General features: G+C 41.5%; 1 protein-coding gene across 4 annotated transcripts in view; it reads left to right on the top strand.

Annotated features, from left to right (window-relative positions):
• The window catches only part of plcg1 (phospholipase C, gamma 1), a 100,067-nt gene that overhangs the window by 16,884 nt on the left and 57,796 nt on the right, over nucleotides 1-25,387 (top strand). For all 4 annotated transcript variants that reach the window (XM_060937156.1, XM_060937157.1, XM_060937154.1 and 1 more), the window contains exons 3-5: nucleotides 23,116-23,268; nucleotides 23,602-23,695; nucleotides 24,375-24,422. In XM_060937156.1, the coding sequence (XP_060793139.1) occupies nucleotides 23,116-23,268; nucleotides 23,602-23,695; nucleotides 24,375-24,422 (295 nt within the window). The remainder of the gene's footprint in view (nucleotides 1-23,115; nucleotides 23,269-23,601; nucleotides 23,696-24,374; nucleotides 24,423-25,387) is intronic.

Genomic DNA, 25,387 nt, shown 5'->3' with positions numbered 1-25,387 from the left:
TACTCAACAACCAACCTGGCAGCAGCGAGCAAGCCCCAAACCATCCTAAATTATTATTATTATTAAATTGTAGAAGTCTGGGAGGCTTGCTCCTCATCCAGTTATCAACTTGGGGCCAATTTAGCATGTTTTAAATCTGAATTTCTTGCGTTTGCTTACCTCAAAGTGTCCGCAGATCATGCACAGACTTATCCATTATATCCACGTTTTTTTGCCAAGTCTCACACAGGTTTCTTTCAAGTCTACTGTTGGGCCAATAAATCATAAATAAAACAGCTCAGATTTGTTTAAGTCGTTTGCCACTCCACTTTATTCTCGTGGGTTCACATACCGCTGCCGTTATTATCCCCTTTTTACGAGTTTGTTGGTCTTCCAAAATGGCGCAGGGTCTGTTTACTTCCGGTTTCGGGTGACGTCAGTGAAAGGGGTCTATAGGAGAAGATAGAAGCCCTGACTAATATGGACGACCAGTAACAGGGCAGCCTCGAGGTTTTGGGTATTGGCAAGTGGAGGGGTGTGTGGGTGAGAGAGAGAGAGAGAGAGAGAGAGACAGGAAGGGCCTCAGCTGCACGGTGGAGTTTCGTGTTTCCTGCTGCCCTGATCAGGCTGGTCACAGACAGCAGCTGTGTGTGTGTGTGTGTTGGAGAATGGTTTCCTCCCAAATAAGCACATGTTTATCCCTAAAATCCTTCGTATGCCTGCATTACTTTTTTTTTCCCCCGATCTTAACTATGGTTAGCAGACAAATACAGGGTTTAGAAGGGGGAAAAAAAAAGTACACGGTGTCCAGTATAACACTCACTGCGGCTTTGTGAGAGGAGGAAGGGCGTGTGTGTGTGTGTGTGTGTGTGTGAGAGAGAGTGTGAGAGGATTTCAATAAGGAAAGAAAAGGAGACAGGAAAAATGTTATTAGCCTCACACTTTCTTTAGCTAGTGTGTTTTGGAAATTCGCTCACACTAGTGTTTTGTTTTGTTTTTTTTAATTCAGGACTGGGGGCGGCACGGTGGTGTAGTGGTTAGCGCTGTCGCCTCACAGCAAGAAGGTCCGGGTTCGAGCCCCGTGGCCGGCGAGGGCCTTTCTGTGCGGAGTTTGCATGTTCTCCCCGTGTCCGCGTGGGTTTCCTCCGGGTGCTCCGGTTTCCCCCACAGTCCAAAGACATGCAGGTTAGGTTAACTGGTGACTCTAAATTGAGCGTAGGTGTGAATGTGAGTCTGAATGGTTGTCTGTGTCTATGTGTCAGCCCTGTGATGACCTGGTGACTTGTCCAGGGTGTACCCCGCCTTTCACCCGTAGTCAGCTGGGATAGGCTCCAGCTCACCTGCGACCCTGTAGAAGGATAAAGCGGCTACAGATAATGAGATGAGATGAGATTCAGGACTGAAAAAAGTCCGTTATAATTTACACAACCTCAGTGTAGTGATGAGAATGAACTAAACCTAAGTATCTCGTTATTTTGGTATGGTCTCAGTGATGAGACGAACTTATTTGCTTAAAAATCACCTTTTTAAAATCTGTTCGTTGGTTCTTAATAGATTCGGTTCGGTTATCACAATAAAGATTCTATTTATTTATTTCTGTTTGGGTTTGTGTTTTTCTGTTTTTATTTAGTAACTAATGTTTCTGATTTTACAAAAATGGAACAAATAATATATTCAGGATTAAAAACTGACCGCCAGAGCTGTTCATCCTGATCGTTTCTCGTTTCTACTTTGATTGAACAGAACCTGTGTGTGTGTGTGTGTGTGTGTGTGTGTGTTCTCCCTGCGGTGTGGTTCTGCAGTCAGGTGAGAACACACTCGGGTCGGAGAGCGTCTGAGCGACGTGGTCTCGAGGCGAATCTCCGGTGAGAATCTGAATCGACTCACCTGCAGGAAGCGAATCGAACGTGCGTGATTTTGAGCTGCGGCATTTTTATATATTTTTTAATATCATATAATTACCTAATCATTTATTTACCCCCATGAGCTCTATTCTCAGATGAGTTCTCCATTTATACACACGGATAAGTGTTTAAATTTTTCTTTCCCAGCCTCTGCGTTTCTGATTTGAGAAAGTGAACCAAACGTATCATTTTAATCAATGTGAAAATGCACTAATCATCGACAATCCAGTTTACTGTAATTACCATGCAAAAGTCGTCGCTTCAGCTGTGTTTCCCTTCACGTCACCATTCTGAAGCTAAAACGTGTGCATACATTAACCGCTCAAGTTGAACTCGGCAGTTTGACTCACAATGAAATGTACAGCTTTTTCCTCTTTACCTCAGATTCAGTCGCTCAGCCAAGATGTTTTTACTTCTTTAAAAAGTAGCTTTTTTTCACTGGAGATACGATGTGAATGTAGGGACCACGTCCAGGAAGCGTTAATGCTAGCAGTTTAGCCTCACGTGACCTGCTAATCTTAATCACACCCTCGACTCGACTGTAATAAAATAGCATCTCTCTTAAGCCAGTCCCTCGCTGGGCTGCGACAGCTTGCGAACATCATTCGCGAGAGAGTTTCAAAAGTGTCTTGAAACATTCGCGGGGCTTCTCAATTTCCTCGCATGAATTACAAAGTGTCGCTCCTTCATCGCTGAAATTTTGAACATGTTCAAAAAATTAGTGCGACAAAATTTCTCTCAAAATAGCTGCAAATGCGTTGCAAAGCCGTCGCGAACCCTTCTCAAGTCAGTTTCCGTGAGACAGGAAGTGCGAGTTCAGCCAGTATCTCACTGGGCTGCGACTAGTTGGAGACATAACGATTGTGATAAAATATGCGAATATCAATTCAGTGTGATTCCAAGTGAAAATTTGCATATTTTATCGCAATTGTTGTGTCTCTAACTAGGTCGCAGGCTGTCGCAGCCCAGTGAGATACTACCTGTAGTTTAGTATTACAAGTTTTAAATTTTTTTTTTGATTTTTTTTTTTTTTAACCTTAGATTTGTTTTACACTTTCATTTAGTGTTTAGTTTTATAAACCTTTTAGTTTTTAGTCGAGTTGTACACTTGGTTACTCTCGTTTTACAGGAGTGTTTACACTTTAATTTGTAGTTTAAGTTTACACATAAGTTTGTAGTTTGGTTTTACAAGTTTCTTTTGTTTAACACTTTAGTTTTACGTTATTTTAGAGCTTAGGTTTAGTTTACACTGTTTCATTTTGAGTTGTTTGTACGCTTTAAGTCTTTAGTTTTAACACTAGTGTTTAAACTTTAGTCAATAGTTTGATTTTACTTTTGTTTCATGTTTTTTTGTTTTTTTTTTGTTTAACATTAGTTTGTATTTTGGTTTTACACTAGTTTTTAGTGTCGTGTTTAGTTGAGTTGTATGCTAGTTTTTGTTTTACAGTAGTGTTTTACACTAGTTTGGTTCTGCAAGTTTTTTTTTTTTTTACACTAGTTCAACACTGAGCTTAGATTTGTTTTACACTTTTGTTTAGTTTTACAAACAAACTTTACGTTTACACTTGTTTAGTTTTTAGTGTAGTATTTAGTTGAGTTGTACATTTGGCTACTCTAGTTTTACAGGAGTATTTATACTTTTTAACTTGTAGTTTAATTTTACACTTCAGTTTGTAATTTGGGTGGCACGGTGGTGTAGTGGTTAGCGCTGTCGCCTCACAGCAAGAAGGTCCGGGTTCGAGCCCCGGGGCCGGCGAGGGCCTTTCTGTGCGGAGTTTGCATGTTCTCCCCGTGTCCGCGTGGGTTTCCTCCGGGTGCTCCGGTTTCCCCCACAGTCCAAAGACATGCAGGTTAGGTTAACTGGTGACTCTAAATTGAGCGTAGGTGTGAATGTGAGTGTGAATGGTTGTCTGTGTCTATGTGTCAGCCCTGTGATGACCTGGCGACTTGTCCAGGGTGTACCCCGCCTTTCGCCCGTAGTCAGCTGGGATAGGCTCCAGCTCGCCTGCGACCCTGTAGAACATGATAAAGCGGCTACAGATAATGAGATGAGTTTGTAATTTGGTTTTACAAGTTTTACATTGTTTGAGCTTAGATTTGGTTTAGTGTTGAATTGTACACAAGTCTTTAGTTTAGTTTTACACTAGTGTTTACACTTTAGTTTGTAGTTTAATTTTACACTTTAGTTTGTAGTTTGGTTTTACTTTTGTTTAATGTTTAACTTTTGTTTAACATTAGTTTGTGGTTTGGTTTTACACTATTTTTGAGCTTAGATTTGTTTTACACTTTTGTTTCGTGTTTAGTTTTACAAACAACCTTTCGTTCGTTTAGTGTTTGGTCGAGTTGTAGACTTGGTTAGTCTTTAGTTTTGTTTTACACTAGTGTTTACACTTTTTAAAATGTAGTTTAATTTTACACTTTAGCTTGTAGTTTAACCCTTTCATTTTGTTTTTGTTTAGTTTAACTTTACATGAGTTTAGTGCTTAATTTTTGTTAAACACATTAGTTTGGAGTCTGGTTTTACACTTGTTTAATTTTTATTATAGTGTTTTTAGTTAAGTTTTACACTAGTGTTTACACTTTAGAACGTTTTCTTTTTTTTGGTTAGTTTTGCACTTTAACGTTTTAGGGTAGTATCTCACTGGGCTGTGACAGCCCACGACTAGTTGGAGACGCAACAATTGCGATAAAATTTGCGAATTAGCGACAATTTTCACTTGGAATCACACTGAATTGATATTTGCATATTTTACCGCAATTGTTGTGTCTCCAACTAGTCGCAGGCTGTCGCAGCCCAGCTTTCCCTCGGCAGGCAGGGAGGTAGAGGAAGCCTCATGGAAACTGACTTGAGAAGGGGTCGTGGCAGCTTTGCGACACCGGCGACGCATTTGCATTTGCGCATTTGAGAGAAATTTTGTTGCACAAATTTTTTGAACGTGTTCAAAATTTCAGTGACGAAGGAGCAACACTTTGCAATTCATGAGGGGAAATTGAGAAGCCCCACGAATGTTTCAAGACACTTTTGAAACTCTCTCGCGAATGACGTTCGCAAGCTGTCGCAGCCCAGTGAGATCCTGGCTTTAGTTGATCTTGTTTAGTTTGTAGTTTAGTTTTACACTTTTTAGCTTTTGTTTATTGTTAAAGCTGGACTGCCTTTTGATTTCATAAAATCGGTGAAATTTAGTTCCGTCTGAAATGTGGTGATTGTGATATCTGTTTATTTCTGTAATATCTCACAAAATATCAGGCCATTCTGTGGCTGGGAAGTTATTTAATTTGAGGGGATTAAAGCTAATAATGTGCATGAAATCGCTCACTTCGCGCAGTCAAGCAGACAGAGGAAGTCCGTGTGCGCATGCGCAGGTTTACCTTCTTCTTCTGGGTTTTACGGCAGCTGGCATCCACAGTGTTGCATTACTGCCATCTACAGGTTTCCCTTTGAGCGTGCACTGACAGTTCCATCATTCTGTCGCTAAACGAACAGCTGATCACACCGAGGTGCTCGCTGAGCGCCCATATTTATTAGTTTGGTCCTGCGTTTCCTTTCCTTCGTATATAACATAACATCTTTTCTTCTCACTTTCTTTCCGTTACTGTAGTCGCTCTTTCACGTTTCATTCACACACTGCAGGGGCTTCAAAGTTTGGGAGAATAGCAGGGTACAAATAATTTACAGCAGGGTGCAAAATGGTAAAATGTCTGCCAGCGGCAGACATAATGCACGCAAAGCGTGCAGGGATATATATATATATATATATATATATATATATATATATATATATATATAATATAGATAGATAGATTCTAGGGGTGTTCACACGGCAACTTTTACTCCGGTGTAGCACCAGGGCTGCCCCGGTAGAGCGTTCACACGGTACAAAGTTATAGCGGTGTCGCCCCTGAAAGCTGCTTAAACTGGTGCAAATCTAACCCTGCTCGGGAGGTGGTTTAAGAAATTTACTCCGGAGTAAATGCTAGTTTGTGGGGCAGCACCGATATAAAATGGGACGTCTGAACGCTACAGGGGTAGACTCGCTACGCGTGAGGAGAGTTGATTACATACGGGCATTGCATAATTTGCATCCTGGTATTTTGCGCTTCCAAAATGGCGAATATCAACAACAACAGAACTGCATGTCTTCCAGTGTTGCCAGATTTGGCAGTTTTAAGTGCATTTTGGCGGATTTGAACATATTTTGGGCTGGAAAACGTCAGCAATATCTGGCAACACTGGCGTCTTCATCCACGTTGTTTTCCCGGCGCTTGGTGATGCCATGACAACCGGGAAAAGGAAGTACATTTTCACGCATGCGCATATTTCATTTCCGCATTATTACTATCGGAAATGATAGTAATAATGATAGGAAATGATAGTAATAAAAGGAAATGATATCAAAACTTTATTACCATCAAAGGAAATGATAGTAATAAAGTTTTTGCTACTATAGCACGGTCGCAGAAACTGCCATGTGACCGCAAGCGGGGCTGCACCGGTGCTAACACGCTTCTCTCTAGTAAGCAGGGTTGTGACGTGTGAACGCTGCGCAAAATTTACACCGATGTAAGATATATCGCAACAAAATACATCGGTGCAGCATCGATGCAAATATGTGCCGTGTGAACACCCTAATAGAGAGAGATGCAAGTACGAATTTTTCATGGGGCGGGATGGTTTGGAACAGGCCATCCAAAATTGGGATAACATTTACCCGGGACGGGTATTTGAGGCGGGTCGTCTAGCTTAAGCTTGATTAGCGTTGTTACGCATGCCAGTGTTTCCCACAGAAATTTTGGAGACTATGGGGGAGGCGCAGGGGTTGTTTAAAATTGAGTGATGTGTTAAATATTAAGTTATTACTGAAAAACTATTGATTAAAAAAACAGACACTGAGAAATGGTCCTATAAACAACTTTACCAATATAAAAGATTACCAGGACTACAAAAATGCAGAAAAATAGGCTTTACTTATCCAAATGCTCCTGTTGGTTCAAAAGTTAAAGTGCAGAGAACCTCACAGCACAACATGAAGTTACCTTAAAATATAATATAAATGCCTCAGCTTTCATGTAAGAAAAAAAACTATTAATACTAGTACTGTGTGCAGGCAGTCTCTCCTGAAGACTAAATTAAACAATATTATAAACTAATAAAATAAATGGCTCAGGCTTCATAGAAGGAAAAAAAAAACAATTTGAACAGAATCTCACAGTATGATGCTGAAGCTGCCTAAACAATGGAAAATAAAATACCATTTTGGCAAAAACATTGGCATCCATTAATTTCTTGTATTAAGTAAAAAAAAAAAATATGTTGCCAGATACTGCTGACGTTTTACAGCCCAAAATATGTTCAAAACCCGCCAAAATGCACTTAAAACCGCCCAAATTGGGCGGGAAAACGCGCAATCTGGCAACACAGGCGGCAGTAATGGCTGCACTCGTGTCGAGGATGTAAACACAGTTGACGCGGCAACGGACATACATGACATAGTGGATGTAATTTACGTTCACAACTTTTTTTGCTGTCAGAAATATTTAATATTAAATTTTGTGACTCGACTGACAATAACCGGCGGCATAACAAGCCATAGCCGGCGATTTGCCGCCAGTGACCGGCTACTTTTGAGACCGCTGACACTGACGTCCTCCATTTTTCTCTCCTGTTTCAAATTTGTATCCCACAATGCCTTGTGTGAACGGGGAAAGCCCACCACGTGATGTGATGCATGACTTCGTATCTTGAATTGGGTCATGGTGAAGCAGGAAAAAAGAGCGGAGAATTTAGGGCCATGTGGAGATAAATTCATTAATTGTTCTGTTAAACAAAAAACGAATAAAATTGGAAGTCTGTGATTCGAATTCTGTAGCTTTCGGTCACTAAACAAAAATAATTGCGTGTTGGGGAAAATTCTTTCTATGACCTACACTTAAAATCTGAAAGGCAGTCTATCTTTAATTTCACAATTTTGTCTAGTTTTTGTTTATTTCAGTTTCACACTTCCACTTTTGTGTTTAGTTTAGCTTAGTTTTACACTTAGTTTACATTGGAGTTTTGGAGCTAATATGGGTAATGGAGCTAACGAGATCTAAATCACACAGCCTAGGAAACAAAATATCTACTTATTTATTAAACAGTTAGGAAAAATTAGTTTTTTATAGGTAGTTAATCTTTTTCCTTCTTGTTTAATGAGTCAGAAGTGTGTGTGTGTGTGTGTGTGTGTGTGTGTGTGTGCACGCGTGCATGCACACGTGTGTATGTTCGTACATAAACCCACATGTAATCTGATATCTAACGGTCGCTGGCTTTCTGCTCGACCCTAAATACAGCTGACGGCGGTGACTTTCAGTTTCGTTAATGCTTTTGAGATTTCGTCTGCGCTTCATACGCTTTCTAAAGTACACAGCTGAAAACCAAAGCCATGATGTTCCGCATGCACGTGGCTGCATACGACGACTGTGTGCATGTTCACACTCGGCCTTGATCAGAGCGTAGGATGCAAAACTTGTTCTTTAACCAGACGTACAGTTTAATGCAATCGAAATGCTGCTAACTTATAAATACATCGTGGCCTCGGTTGGAAATTCACTCTGGCTACAGTGGTCAAGATTTTCTCGCCAAAACCTGCGTTAGACCTCGACACAAAGACGCTGCTCATGTTGCTTGCAGAGAACATGAAGAGCGTAGTGATGTGTGGTTCACGACCCAGCTGGCTCTTTGACCGAGCTCTTATGTGAATGTAGAGAGTCGACTCACATGAACTGTTTTCAGGATAAATGGAAATAAATATTCTTATTGTAACGTTTTAGAAAATGCAAGGCAAAGAAATCTTTCTATGGTAATTTGCTTCGAACAAAATGGCGGTGAGCCGTTTTGAAAGAGTCGACTCTTATTTATTTATTTATTTTTTAACTGTGCTGAGTCAGATAAACTGACTCGCTGAAAAAATCCTGACTTCCCATGACGAGAAATCAGGGAACGTAACTTTTCGAAGGAAAAACGTATAAACTCTGATACGTTGTAGTTATTTTGAAGGACGAATATTTGTTTAACATTTTCTGGAAGGAGTCTCCAGTGTCAGCAGTAAGACGTAAAGCTGTGACGAAGTTTTCCGATGCCTTCAGGACTGAAGGCTGATTGTTTTCCTGTGGCAGCATGCTTTAAAGTGTTTTATTCCTTGTACATGTACAGTTGTGGTCAAAAGTTTACATACAGTGACATGTCATCTTGAATATGAATGTCAGGGCAGTATTTGGGCTTTCAGTCATTTCTTTGAACTGTTCTTTTTCTGCGGCAGAATGATTGTACAGTGTACAGCTTTAAAAAAAAAACACTAGAATTTGATGCACAAGTTTTAATTTTCTTTGGGTTTTCTGAAATCAACACTGGGTCAAAATTATCCGTGCATGGTCAAAAATTTACCTGTGCCCACTTAGATTATTAATTCAGAGGTGCTGAAACTTCCAAAATGTCTCTTATCTTGCCAAGGCTGAGGTCTCTTAACTTCCTGTTAGTGATCATGATTGACTACAGCTGGTAGCTTCTCTGTGCCTTCATAAAAAGGGTTTGTTTACAGCACTCATTGGATTTACCAACACACAGTAAAATGGGAAAGTCCAAGGAGCTCAGTGCAGATCTGAGAAGGAGGATCACAGATGTACACAACTCCGGAATGTCTCTTGGAGCCATTTCTAAACAACTGCAAATTCCAAGATCAGTTCAAACAATTGTATCCAAGTTATTGTGAGGTGTAGTCACTTTGCCAAGCCACTCTGCTTCAAGAAAGCCCAAACTGTCACCCTCAGCTGAAAGGAAACTGGTTTGGATGGTCAGGAACAACCTGGGAACCACCATGACACAGCCCTGCCATGAACTGGAAGCTGATGGATCACTGTCTACAGTTCAGATCACCATGGACTAAGAGGCTGCTATCCAAGAAATAACCCCCTGCTTCAAAATTGACACCTTCAAGCTTAACTAAAGTTTGAAGCTGACCACACGGACAAAGAAAAAGCCTTCTGGAGGAAAGCTGTGTGGTTAGATGAGACAAAGATTGAGTTGTTTGGCCACAATGACCACCATGTACAGAGGGACACTGTACCAGCTGGTTGTGGTGGTAGGATCATCATGCTCCGGGGCTGTTTTGCTGCCAGTGGAACTGGTTCATTGCACAAAGTGGATGGAATAATTAAGGAGGAGGACTACCTCAGAATTCTTCAGCTTAAACCGTCAGAAACTTGAACACGACTTGGGAGTTACAACAGGACAATGAACCCAAACACGCGTCAGAGCTGGTTGTGGAGGATAAAGCAGGCTAACATTAATCTTAACACAAGTCTTGACTTCAACTGTATTGAAAATATATGGACCGTGCTTATAAGTCGAGTCCATAACAAGAAAAAAAAAACTAATTTAATTGAACTCTACCAATTCTACCATGAAGAGTTGTGAAATATCCAACCAGAATTCTGCCAGAAGCTTGTTCATGGTAAACAAAAATGTTTGGTCAAGGTGAATCTTGTGAAGAGACATTTTACCCAAATATTAGGTGTGCTGTATGTATAATTTTGACCCTGTGTTGATTTCAGGAAACCCAAAGAAAATTAAAACTTGTGCACCAAATTCTAGTGTTTTTTTTTTTTTTTAATGAAAGCTGTATGCTGTACAATCATTCTGCCACAGTTATTAGAAACACCTTGAATGGTGCAGCTTGGACACATCCTCAGTGATAAACCCAGGGTCACGGGGTGTTTCGGGTCTTGGATCATCAGACACCCTTGCCTGGGTGACCCAGCCGGGGTTGATCAGTCCCCGACTTGTGTCCAAGCAGCGCACTACACCATGTATAGCCTCTCTTAATCCACAGCCACCTTGAGGCTTTCTCTGCTGCCTCACTTACCCCTTTTCCACCAAATCAGTTCCAGGGCTGGTTCAGGGCCAGTGGTGGTGCTGGTTCACAACTCGTTCAACTTGCGAGCCAGCTGAGAACCAGTTTGCTTTTCCATAGCTCACGGTGCCATGTCATTACGTCGCTGTATACATCAGTTACGTTGTTGTGTACATCATTACATTGCTGTATAAGTTACGTCGCTACGTTTGCATAAACCTTGGCGCGAATATCGAAGCAAAAACAATGCGGAAGAAGCAGCAGCAGCAGCAACAACAACAATAATGGATGACTTCGCGTTTGTACAGCTGCTGCTTCTCGTTGCTTAAAAATGGCGATCTTTCGCGGTCTTGTTATTGTTGTTGGTCTTAAGAACTCCGCCCCCCCACTGACGTAAGCAGTTCTTTCCTCTGGCCCAGCAGAGAGTTGGTGCTAGCCTGGAACCAGTTTTTCTGGCCCCAGAGCCAGTTCTTTGTCAGTGGAAACAGAAAACCCGGTTCCAAACTAAGCACTGGCCCCGAACCAGCCCTGGAACTGCTTTGGTGGAAAAGGGGCAACTGATGTTCTTGGTGGCTTTCCTCTCCTGTAACCCCCTGATGCCAAGAAGCCTGAGTGTCCGGTGCAGGCTCTGCCCTGGAAATCCCCTACAACCAACCTTGATTGGCTCATAGCGGGCCCTCCAACCATTCAGCCTGCAGGCCTCTACCAGCTCCAGGTACTTTGCCTTCTTCCGCTCGTAGGCCACCTCAATCCGGTCTTCCCAGGGGACTGTTGGTTCCACCAGCACCACTTGCTTTGAGCTCTCAGATGTTAGGACCATATCTGGCCTGAGTGTTGTGCTGGTGATGTGCTCAGGGAACTTCAACTGCCTCCCAAGGTCCACCTTCAGCTGCCAGTCAGTTCAAAAGACAGTTCAAAGAAATGACTGAAAGCCCAAATATTGCCATGACATTCATATCCAAGATGACATTCAAGTCACTGTATGTAAACGTCGGACCACAACTATATAAGGGATTATACGAGTTTCCGTTTAAAATCTGTTTGCAGCAGGTGGAAATGGCAGTGGTCATGAGAGAGCCTATAAAATATAAATTGCAACTACTTCCTGTTTACAAATTTCAAGCGTGCTTATTGGATAAATCGACGCTAACACAATTTCTTGCAAGAGCATGTTGGAGAAAATCTAATTTTGTGCTTTGAATGTTGGGATTTCTGTGTTCTTATTGGATTTCCAAGTGAATGTGAGAATTCTGGAAAATCCTTGACGTTTCTGGAAAAAAAATCTTATTTTGCTCCTTTAAGTAACAGTCCACACACACCCTTTCCATCTCAGGTTTGTTAGTCCACCATGACGGTTTACATGTGCTCTGTGTGTGTGTGTGTGTGTGTGTGTGTGTGTGTGTGTGTGTGTGTGTGTGAGAGAGAGAGAGATTGCTCTCTGATCTTTTTGTGTGTTTCTATGGAAGAGACTCTCCTTAGCCGAGATAATATCTCTCACACGCACTGCTCTGTGGTTGTCGGTGTTGAAGTACAGGAAGTGTGGTTAGAGCAGCAGGTGGAAGGAGTGAGAAAGAAACAACTCTTTCTCCTGTTTGTATTGCGCTATAAAAAGTTTTAGTATATTTTATCCAGCAGTCTTTAACACATCAACACGTCACCAGAGTCATTTCTTCTTCTTTTTTTTTTTCCCCGTCTTTTCAGAACCCAGGGTTTCTCAATACTTCTGATTTTGTGGGTGTGGCTATGTCAGTCATAAAGTTGGATAGTGATGTCACAACTTGAACAACTCGCATCGAACATTAGAGGATAATAAAACCCTCTGCGCTAACCCACTTGGCTCATCTAATGTAATATAAGAAATTATGGTTGTTATAGTAACGTTATATTTTGACGTTTGGCTGATGAAAAATGTTCGAATTATATAAATCGTGACCTTGGGGTCAAATACGAGCTAGATTTAAACTACGGAAAAGGTTTCATGTGAAATAGATTTCCTTAATGTGTTTCGTGAAATGTGACATGTTAATAAAAAAAAAAACACAAACCATGGTAAAATATAAGAACAATTATTATGATGTGAAAATTTTATATTGGTGCATGTGCGGCAGCCATCTTTAAGCCATAAAAGCCTTGAGTTTAAGTTACAGCCAGTCAGCATGAGTGCAGAGTTTCTCACACACACACACACACACACACACACACACACACACACACACACACACACAGTCAGATCAGGTCACGTCACAGTTTTCATGCTTTTCTATATGAGGCCTGCCCACCCGTGTTCTGACAGAACCCCTTTGTTGATGTGCTTGCGCTCTCGCGCTCTCTCTCTCTCGGCCTCCACTAGATGATGTGTTTCTATCCTGGGACGATTGCTGAAAGGCAGGCTGTGTGTGTGAGGCACTTTTGCTGCCAGATGTGTGTTAACACCTCAGTCCTGACAGCGAACACTCTCTCTCTCTCTCTCTCTCTCTCTCTCTCTCTCTCTCTCTCTCTCTCTCTCTCTCTCTCGTGAAACTGTATACAGTCATCAATCACAAAATAATCACCATTCTGACAATTTCTGGTTTTAAAATAAATATTTTATTTCAGTTTTACCGTTTTTTTTTTTTTTAAATTAAATCCTGTCAGTTTGCCTCCTGTTAGCTAGTTGACATTAGAGAGAAGATTTATGAACAAAATCCTCTCAGATTAACTGATGCTACCAGCTGTGTAGCCACTTTTAACAGCAAGGATTGAGAACATTTATAAGTTTGGCTTAAAAGTTCTGTCATAAGTCCTGTTAACATGAGGTTAGCTCATGTTCGACAGCTAGCTAGCTAGCATTAGCAGTGAAGAATACTGGTATCCATGAATATGGCTCAGAAATGCTGCACTGCCAGGTTATCTCCTATCTCCAGTTAGCTGGCTAACTTTCATCTAACTGTTTCCTGCCTATCTAGTATAGGAGATAAGATTATGAATGTGACTAAATAAAGCCTCGTCAGGTTAGTTTATACTGTAGTCAGCGATCATGTGAAGGTTGAGAACATTTAAATATGGCTTAAAATTCCTGAAATGGTCCTGTCATCAGCTTATATTTGCTAGCATCAACAATGAAAAATAGATGTTTATGCAATCTATGAATATTGGTTAGAAATCCTGTCAGGCTGTCTCAGAGAGAGAGACAGAGAGGGATTATCTCAGAGAGAGAGTGAGAGAGAGAGAGAGAGAGGGATTATCTCAGAGAGGGAGAGAGAGAGGGGGATTATCTCAGAGAGAGAGAAGGAGAGTATCTCCCAGAGAATGAGGGGGGGGATTATCTCAGTCAGAGAGGGGGAATTATCTCAGAGGGATTATCTCAGAGAGAGAGAGAGAGGGGATCATCTCAGAGAGAGAGAGAGAGAGAGAGAGGGGATTATCTCAGAGAGAGAGAGAGAGAGGGGATTATCTCAGAGAGAGAGAGAGAGGGGATTATCTCAGAGAGAGAGAGAGAGAGGGGATTATCTGAGAGAGAGAGAGAGGGGATTATCTGAGAGAGAGAGAGGGGATTATCTCAGAGAGAGAGAGGGGATTATCTCAGAGAGAGAGAGAGAGGGGATTATCTCAGAGAGAGAGAGAGAGAGAGGGGATTATCTCAGAGAGAGAGAGAGAGAGGGGATTATCTCAGAGAGAGAGAGAGAGAGGGGATTATCTCAGAGAGAGAGAGAGAGAGAGAGGGGATTATCTCAGAGAGAGAGAGAGAGAGGATTATCTCAGAGAGAGAGAGAGGGGATTATCTCAGAGAGAGAGAGAGGGGATTATCTCAGAGAGAGAGAGGGGATTATCTCAGAGAGAGAGAGGGGATTATCTCAGAGAGAGAGAGGGGATTATCTCAGAGAGAGAGAGGGGATTATCTCAGAGAGAGAGAGAGAGAGAGAGAGGGGATTATCTCAGAGAGAGAGAGAGGGGATTATCTCAGAGAGAGAGAGAGAGAGGGGATTATCTCAGAGAGAGAGAGGGGATTATCTCAGAGAGAGAGAGGGGATTATCTCAGAGAGAGAGAGAGGGGATTATCTCAGAGAGAGAGAGAGAGAGAGGGGATTATCTCAGAGAGAGAGAGAGAGAGAGGGGATTATCTCAGAGAGAGAGAGAGAGAGAGGGGATTATCTCAGAGAGAGAGAGAGAGAGAGAGGGGATTATCTCAGAGAGAGAGAGAGAGGGGATTATCTCAGAGAGAGAGAGAGGGGATTATCTCAGAGAGAGAGAGGGGATTATCTCAGAGAGAGAGAGAGGGGATTATCTCAGAGAGAGAGGGGATTATCTCAGAGAGAGAGGGGATTATCTCAGAGAGAGAGGGGATTATCTCAGAGAGAGAGGGGATTATCTCAGAGAGAGAGAGAGAGAGGGGATTATCTCAGAGAGAGAGAGGGGATTATCTCAGAGAGAGAGAGGGGATTATCTCAGAGAGAGAGAGAGGGGATTATCTCAGAGAGAGAGAGAGGGGATTATCTCAGAGAGAGAGAGAGAGAGAGGGGATTATCTCAGAGAGAGAGAGAGAGAGAGGGGATTATCTCAGAGAGAGAGAGAGAGAGAGGGGATTATCTCAGAGAGAGAGAGAGGGGATTATCTCAGAGAGAGAGAGAGAGGGGATTATCTCAGAGAGAGAGAGAGGGGATTATCTCAGAGAGAGAGAGGGGATTATCTCAGAGAGAGAGAGAGGGGATTATCTCAGAGAGAGAGAGAGGGGATTATCTCAGAGAGAGAGGGGATTATCTCAGAGAGAGAGGGGATTATCTCAGAGAGAGAGAGAGAGAGAGGGGATTATCTCAGAGAGAGAGAGGGGATTATCTCAGAGAGAGAGAGAGGGGATTATCTCAGAGAGAGAGAGAGGGGATTATCTCAGAGAGAGAGAGAGGGGATTATCTCAGAGAGAGAGAGAGGGGATTATCTCAGAGAGAGAGAGAGAGAGGGGATTATCTCAGAGAGAGAGAGAGAGAGGGGATTATCTCAGAGAGAGAGAGAGAGGGGATTATCTCAGAGAGAGAGAGAGAGGGGATTATCTCAGAGAGAGAGAGGGGATTATCTCAGAGAGAGAGAGGGGATTATCTCAGAGAGAGAGAGAGAGAGGGGATTATCTCAGAGAGAGAGAGAGAGAGGGGATCGTCTCAGAGAGAGAGAGAGAGGGGATCGTCTCAGAGAGAGAGAGAGAGGGGATCGTCTCAGAGAGAGAGAGAGAGGGGATCATCTCAGAGAGAGAGAGAGGGGATTATCTCAGAGAGAGAGAGAGGGGATTATCTCAGAGAGAGAGAGAGGGGATTATCTCAGAGAGAGAGAGAGAGGGGATTATCTCAGAGAGAGAGAGAGGGGATTATCTCAGAGAGGGGGATTATCTCAGGTGGGGTTTACATTAGACCGTATCAGCGGATCATCAGATTAATGTTTTTAAAAACGATTAGCGTGCACACAGCAACGCCAATACACAATTCGCGTGCACACAGCAACGCCAATACACGGATACACTAATCACATGACTAATTAGACGGCACGCAAGTTGAAATGTAATGTGTAAATTTCTCCTCAGCGGCTCGGCTCCGCAGGCATCCTGCGCTCCAAATCACTCTGCCCTGAACAGCGAGTGCCCTCTGGAGGGTGCGCACTCCCCGGTCCTGCGCAGCTCACGGAGCGCGCGAATGAAGCGCACGAGCAGTGATTCGGGACTGAGCCGCTGTGTGTGTGATCCCAGTGCATATCGGGCATGTGCAAGTCACTTACCACTTGCAAGTGGAAGGATGGCAAGCCTAAAGACAATCATAACTACACAATGGGCAGTATTTGCATCAGTATTTGCAGTATTTTCATACTTTTATACTCTTTAATGAAAGGTGATACAAGGCGGAAGTCCGCGCCGTTTTTCAGCAGTCGCGTCACATGACCAACGCCAGCGAATCAGGAAGGTGGATGTCACAGTGACGTTGTCCAATGACGACGTCAGCTAGAGCTCAGCACAGCATATCCTCGTATCTCAATGTTTACACAGCACCGGATCAGATACGAACTGGGTTGAATACGTGGGCCCTGGCGGATTCCCGTTTCCCGGTGTTTTAATGTGAACAGACAGTGCATCCGCGAAGAAAACGAGACAGATACGGTCTAATGTAAACTTGGCCTCAGAGAGAGAGACAGAGAGCGAGCTTATCTCAGTGTGTGTGCGTGCGCACATGCTGTAGCTAGCTAGCTATGAGCAGCAATGAATATTATAAAAATCAAGTTAGTTTATAATGCCCAGCTGGTTGCATTAGCCAATAATAATAATAATAATGTCTATGAATATGGCTTAAAAATCCTGTCAGGTTGGCTCATGTTGGCTAGCTAGCGTTAGCAGTGAACATGGCTTAAAATTCCTGTCAGAAATTCTAGCTAGTTTAGGCCATGACAGCGAGCCAGCTAACAAGCTCGTGTAGGATTATGAACATCTACGAATACTATAAAATCTTGTCAGGTTAGCTGATGTTAACCATGTTTCTACTGTTAACACTGATGTTTAAGAATCTGAATATGACTTAAAAGTCTTGTCAAGTTAACTTGTCCTTTAGCAAACTGGCATTATTAGTGATGATCTTGAACATGCTGTGAAATCCTGTGTGGGTTCCTATCTAGGTAGAATAGGAGATGGGAATTTGGAGATTAGGAACATTTTTTTAAATAAAAATTTCTGTCCTAAAACTTGACAAGTCAGCGGATACTAGCTCGCATTATCAGTGAAGAGTATGTCTATGAATATGGCTCGGAAGTCATTCAGTCATCTCTTCGCAAGCTAGCCTAGGAGTTGAGCTTATGAGCATCTATGAATATTCCAAAAATCCTATGTTAGCCAGCTTGCTAGTGTTAGCGGTGATGAATAATGATGTCCATGAATATGGCTTAGAAATCCTGTAATCTTGGCTTAAAAACTTGGTCAGAAATCCTGTCAAGTGACTTCATGATAGCCATCTAGCATGGAAGTGAACATCTATGAATACTACAAAAAAAAATCCTGTCAGTTTAGCTTGTCCTAGCCACCTAATTTTACCAGTGAAGTCTAAGAACATGAATATGGCTGAAAATTCCTATCAGAAATTGTCAAATTAGCTTAGGTTAGCCAGCTAGCTTGCATTAGCAGTGAAGAATGATGTCCATGAATATGGCTTAGAAAACCTGTAATCTTCGATCGACCATGCTAATCTTATTCTGTAGTCGTATACTAACCACCTAGCTAGAGCTAGTAATGAAGATTAAGAATGTAAGGCCCCCGTCACACTTATTCAGAATTAGCAGGAATCAAGCAGAACCAGCCGGAATGAAAAAATTTTCAAAATTCGTGCCACATTCGAGCAGGAATTTCAAACTGGCCAGCATTCTTGCAGCTTTGTAAGAATGCTGTTTGAATACTTGGAATGCGCTTTGAACCCGCCTCGATTGATTCTTGCACATTCCGGGTGTATTAGCTTTTGAATGCAGTTCAAATGTATTTGGAACACAGTAGGAATACCTAGAATGTAGTAAGAATATTAAGAACGCACTTCGAATGCCGTACGAGTGTGGTTCAATTGCTGCCCGAATACCACCCGAAGTCTGGTCGGAACGTGCCTCGAATGCTGTACGAATTCACCTCAAATGCAGTCAGAATGCTTCCGGAATAGCCGCCGATTAGAACATCTAAGAATTCCAAGAGAATGCAGCTCGAATACTTAGAATGTACTTCGAATATACGAAGAATTTTCATCCCGACAGCATTCCGGCTCATTCGGGATATTCTGGCAGGATTTGAAGTGGAGTTTTTCCCTCAAACGCAATCAGAATGTTTCGAAAGCTGTTGGAATGCTGTAAGGATATTTAGAATGCAGTTAGAATACACTTCAAATGCCGTTCGATATTTCTCCTCTTGGAATGCACCTCGAATGTTTTGAGCATGATCAAACCATTCAGGCCGGCCACAAGAATGGACCCGAATGTTTGAAATGCACTTTGAATATCCTGGAATATACAAAGAATTTTCATTCCGACGGCATTCCCGCTCATTCCGCCTTTAGTGTGACTACCCTATAAACATGGCTTAGGAATCCTGCCAGGTTAGCACATGTCTGCTAGTCAGATAGCTAGCATTATTAATGAAGATTATGAAGATGTTTATTTAAAAAAAAAAAAACTTAGTGTTGCTAGCAAAGATTAAGAAAATGTACAAATATGGCTAAAAATCCTGTCAGGTCACCGAGCATTAACAGTGAATTATGATGTTAGCTGTGTTAATAGTATTAGGAGTGAAAAAAACATTTTAAATTGTGTTAGCCCGATAGCTAGCTAAGATTCACAGTGAAGAATGTTGTTTATGAATGTGGCTTAGAAATCCTGTCAGGTTAGCTTAGCCAGATCATTCATGCGTGCGTGTGTGTGTGTTTGTTTTAGCTATTATTATTACTGAACATTATGAACGTCTTAATATTCCTGTAAGAAATCCTGTCTGGTTAGCTCATGTTAGCCAGCTAGCTTTTTTTTTCCCTATAAAGTATTTTTATAGGTGTTCTCAAGCTTATGTTAGCCACCTGACTAGGATTAGCTGTGCCTAGCTTTGTGGTGGGATAAGAATGCCTGCCTGGTAAACAACAGATTTTTATTTAGAATATTTTAGAAAGGCGTAACAAAACCCATATGGGGGGTGTGTGTGTGTGTGTGTGTGTACACATACATTTGACATTTCTCAAAAATGCTTCCTTATTCATTCTGATTCATTTGTTTTATCAGTTCTTTCACTGGAACATGAAGTGGAATGGAGGGAGTTTTTGTTACATCAGTTGAGAATGTTCTTTTAAAGAGAACTCGAACGTTAAAAATGACGAGAAGTCATTTTTAAACTTGCTTTATTTCTTAATTAACGTGTTTTTCAATTACGTTTTGGGTTTTAGTAACCTTATATCGTGGCTCGTATTGGCAACTAATCACAATTAAATATGATACTTATCGGCGTATTCGGTTTTTAGCCGTGTTGAATTTAGTTCGTTTGGTCCACGGCAGGCGTCGCTTATCCGCGCGATCTTCACGAGACTTGTGTGAGACTTTGAAACGTGAAGCGTCAGCCAGGTGTCATTTTGAAAACTGTTTTCCAAACGAAATATTGCACAAAAACGAGTTTAAATGACGATTACTGCCTACTTTTTTTTTTTTCAAACTTTCCTGATTGCTATCAAAACAAACAAAACTTCCGGCTTGATTACATCAGCATTCGAAAGAAGGCGCACGCGTTTTTTGACAACGTCGGCAGATGTCGGTCACTTTGATTTCCGCTGTACGTTTTACTTCCGCCCTACGATGTCTCGCACAGGTCTCAACGAATGTCGTTTACGCCCATTGCTCTGACATATGGACTGATATATTACAGAGCATATTTCAAACACTCATAACTTGCTATAGACCCTTTTCACTCACATGACCTTCGTAAGCGCGACCGCCATTTTGGACATGAAGAAATAACGGTTTATGGCACAGACCCTTTCGGTTCTTGCTCATCTAGCTGCTACAATGACTGCTTAGACTGCAACAATAATAGCTAACACACATTTAAGTATCCGTCGTAAAGACGTGTAACTTGTCGAGTGACGAGTGTGTTCATTGATAAGCTAACACAATCTAAAAGTAGACATACCATCACACTGCCCTGGCGCTGTGTACAGTTTACCTTCTATGGTTTGTGCACTCACTGTTTGCCATTACTTTCTCCAACCCAGTGTTCGAACTATGCCGATATTTTCGGGGGGTCCCTTTTTTTTTCCCTGGGGGTGTGTGTGTGCTTGCGCTTGTCTCAGAGCGCGGATCTCCAAACACATGAGAAGCCTATCTTACGCACATCACGCGGACTCCACACACGCATCGCGTCTGAAGTCATAACTCATCAGGGGAAATCGTGTCCGCATTGGCATGTTCAAAAAACAACCTCGCGTCAACAATGATACCACACGCAAGAAAAAAAAAAAAAGTCAGGCTACTCAACACATCTGATCCACAGCAGCACCAAACATCACTGGAAATCATGTCAACAACCAATCTTCCATTTCAACACGCGTCAACAAACAAATGGCACCACAAACATGAATGAATCGGTCAGGCTACCGATTCCAAACCCACAGCAGACGAGTAATTAAATGCATCTTACCTTAAAGCAGAATCGACCACAGAGGAAGTCTGTTGGCACACTTCCTTTCTACTAGTTTGTGTCCCCAACCTGGCAGCAGCAGTCGTTGTCACATCGGTTTATTTTATCTTTGATGTAAACACAACACTTCGGATATGCAAATGCTTCCCGTTACACACGATTGCTATGTCAATAAACATCATTTTGCCAATATTTTAGAGACCATCCATCTTCTCCGTCGGTCAGCATCTGTCGGGATCCGATAAAATGATAAATCTTGCCTTGTGTGTTGATGGTTACTACATCCAGGTGCACAACAATATAATGGCATGATGGAAGTCTTGCTGAAAGTAAAAACTTTCTTTGATGGCTATATTCCTTTCGATGCTTCGCCGTCGTTCCTCGTTGTTGGCTGCGGTAGACTACTGGTAGTACATGTCCAAAATGGCGGCCGCGTTTGTCGTGACATCACATGAAAAGGGTCCATAGCAGCGATAAAATAGCGATCAAGCATGCATTCTGATATTTAATAAAATGAGAAGTAAGTTTTGATGATGATAATAAATTTGACTTCAGTTCTCCTTTAATACGATGTGAGAAAAACGTGTTACACCCAGAACAAACTTTGATTGAATCTTGATTTCTAATTTTTCTTGAGCATTTTTGACACGTCTCACTTCCTCGTCCAGGACTGTTGAATTCTGATTAGTGTTGATTACCAACTGCATTTCATTTGTTTAATTACTTGTTCAATGACGACAAATTGAATCAAATCTAATGTTCTTTATCACCGCACGGTTGAATACTTGAATCCGATTGATCAGAAGGTATGGATTGTTTTCGTAGAACAGCAGGACTCAGACAGTCCTTCCAGCTGTACCGCGAATGATACGTTTATATTAATACGCTTGTTTTAATACGTTGATTCTATAGTAACAGCTCACACGCAGGGGCTTATACAGTCTGCACACGTAATCTAAGACTAGTAATAAACAGGTTCACAAAAATGTCTTGTTTAACAAAGTAAAATGTAATATATTTAGTCACTGAACCAGCGATTTCACTTTACATCGTGACTGTAGAGTTACCATCCAATATTATCGCACATAAGAATTAATTGATATTGATATAAATCCGCAGGAGGTTTAGATTATCAACAGCAAAGGAAAGGTGTTCATAATTGCGAGTGAACTCTATCATAATTGTTTAGACGAGTGTGCAGAGTAAGAAAACGTTCAGGTGGGGAAAAAGCAGACGGTACAATGATGCGTTATCTGCTGTCGGAAAAAAAAACCCTTTTTTCATGAATATTTTCTGTAAAATGTGTTAGTAAATAATCCCACGTTGTTATTTTTTAAAAAGGAGATAAAAATAAGCGCCGGATATCTTATGGAAATAAAGATACAAATTCCGTTGTCTGATGTTCAAGTGTTTGAGTTACGTTGCCTTTACACTTATACAGGGTTCCCTGTGGTGGTGCACGGATGTAGTTCGTATATATAGCCAACAAAAAATCAGGTCGCTGCGTCACCATATTCTGTCAAGTATGCAGCTCTGCTATAATTGTTGACACGGTTATGTTTTTATTAAGAGATGTTTATGTACCATTTAATGCGGTCATTCAAATACATTATCGTTTCTATGGTAACAGATCGATCATCAGGACTTGTGTGATGGATGTGCAACATGAACGGATTTTTAAAGAAATCATGCGTACGATCGTTCAGAAGTTTATGTAACATTTTACGGACAGCGCGTGCTGCGTCGGCGCTTTGTAACAACCAGAGGCAACGGTTTCTGACATCTTCAGGGCAGAGGAGTTTACACTGCATGGCTTCTCAATGTCACGACCATCAATTCATTTCCTATAAAAGCACACTTTTTTTTAATTATTATTATTTTTTTAAAGATTTTTTTGGGCTTTTTTCACCTTTATTATTGGATAGGACAGTGTAGAGACAGGAAATGAGCGGGAGGGAGAGACGGGGAGGGATCGGGAAATGACCTCGGGCCGGAATTGAACCCGGGTCCCTGGATTTATGGTATGGCGCCTTATCCACCTGAGCCACGATGCCCCCACACTTTTTTAATTTAAGTGTTTTCTTTCTCAAGCTCCATATGCTGTTAGAGATTTAAATGAAATAATTATATTATTGTTATTAGTGAACGTTACATGTTTAACCAGTGCTTTTTTTAAAAAATTATTTTCTGTCCTGTGCAGTTGATATTCGGGAGATTAAGGAGATCCGGACGGGACAGAAGTCTCGGGATTTCGAGCGTTATGTCGAGGACTCAGCCATCAGACCTGACCAGGCACACTGCTTCGTCATTCTCTATGGCACAGAGTTCCGCCTCAAATCCCTCAGTCTGGCAGGTAGAGACACACACACTTTTTTGTCTTCCTATCCTTGTAAGGACTTTCCGTTGACAATTATTAATGCTGTTAATTATTTAAAGCTGTGCTACACCAAAATATCTAATCTCCCCCCCCCCAAAAAAAAAATCATGAGGTCTGGCCATTTCCCCACAAATTTAAATCCCCGATTTTCCTGTCCTTGTGGGGACATTGGGTCCTCGCCAAGATATAAAAACATGTCCATACACGTACACCACAGCTTCAGCAAATCATTAGCAGTGAAAGGGCTCCTGTAGTCCTGCTCATACACATAGACACTCTGCTTAACGTGTGTGTGTGTGTGTGTTTTAGCCACGTCAGATGAGGAAATGTCCATGTGGGTGAAGGGTCTGAACTGGCTGATGGCCGACACCCTGCGCTCCCCCACTCCTCTACAGATAGAACGGTCTGTACTACCCACTGACCTTCGACCTCCAATCATTCATCTGTGAAAGCAACACTTCAGCAAATAATGCGATTTCAGCAAGACTTAATCACTAAACGAGGTCATTTTAGGTTTGAATTGGCACCAGCAGCGAATGTAGCTCACTCAGATAGGGGGGCGTGGCTTAAGTTTTGAAGGCAGAGCTAGATATTAAGTGATTTTGTATATCGATATTTATTTTTAATGCATGTTTATAGATAGTTTGGTATTCTGTGTGTACAAATAGTGTTGGTGAGTAATGTTTACTGAATGTGTGTGATGCTGATAAACTGGTTCCTTTATTTATTAGCGCCATTGACCTCGAAACACCAACACAAAACTAAGGACTGGAATTCTGGAGTTTCTGGTTCTTGTCCTGGAGTGTTTTACTTCCTGATTTCAATATAAAAATAAAAAATAAAAGAGAGAGAGAACAAGAAATAACAAACGATAAATAAATGTAATTGTTAGCCCATGGTATGATTTTAATATTCAACTTCAAAATAAATAGTTTTCTTTCTCTCTCTTTCTTTTTCTGCCTTTGTTTCTTTTTGCTTTCCCTTGCTCTGTCTTTCTTTCTCTCTCTCTGTCTCTCTCTGTCTCTCTCTCTCTCTCTCTCCAATATAATTCCTAACCATATTTCCTTCTGCCCCCCCTTCAGGTGGTTAAGGAAGCAGTTTTATGCTGTCGATCGCAACAAAGAAGATAAGTAAGTCATCCAGCTGCTGAATTATTAACTCCAGTGCTTTTAGAGCTCAGGACCATTTGGCTGTTGGATTTATTTATCTGAACATGTTTTAGTAGATCAGAATAAATCAAACGTTTCTTTTATTGCCTGAAAAACCATTAAATGATGTTTATGGCTCAACTGGTGATCTCTCTCTCTCTCTCTGAAGAGTGCACTACTCTGTGTTTATTCATAATTCATAACTTTTTTATTTAATCCCCTCCTGAGTGACATATGGTTCAATCTCCTGGGTCTTGATTATGTTTCTTGATACACAAGCACAAATTTCACCCCCACGTGCTTTGATGCATTATTAAGAAACGTGTGTGTGTGGTTAAATTACACATGGATGACCTTACTCAACATTAGACACTCTATAAGAGCTAATCTTGAATAAAGCGGAGGACATATTCCTTCAGCACTGTTAAATTCAGTGTTAAAAGAGCGTGGAGTCAGTAGTTCTGCGTTTCAATCCAGAGAGAACGAGCGTTCCTCAGCGTTCTCAGCGTTCTGTGGAAAGTTTTTCTGAGAGAAACCAGGTGACACCAAGCATCAGCAGTATCTGACCTGGTAGGATGATGATGATGATGATGATGTCTGACTTTTTCATATTTTAATTTTGGCCATGGTTTTTGGAATGATATGACGACGTATTGGAGCCATTGTAAGTTTAAAAAAAAATAATAATATGGCGCTTTGGGAGGGGGAGGGGTAATATTCGGGGGGGGGGGGGGGGGGGGGGGAGAGACCTGAGATTAAAGTTGGAAATTTATAAGAAGAAAAACTTGGATATTCTCTGAGATTAAAAGCAAAAAATTTATGAGGAGAAAAAAAAATCCTCTTGGAATTAAAAAAAAAAAATTTGCTTTAATATTTTGTGGGTAGATTTATTTATTTATTTTAAATTTTGCTTTTGTATTTTTGGGTGGGCTTTTTAAATTTGTATT

The sequence above is a fragment of the Neoarius graeffei genome, chromosome 13 (assembly GCF_027579695.1).
Source record: "Neoarius graeffei isolate fNeoGra1 chromosome 13, fNeoGra1.pri, whole genome shotgun sequence".
NCBI lineage: Eukaryota > Metazoa > Chordata > Actinopteri > Siluriformes > Ariidae > Neoarius > Neoarius graeffei.
This window is presented reverse-complemented; position numbering and strand designations above follow the sequence as displayed.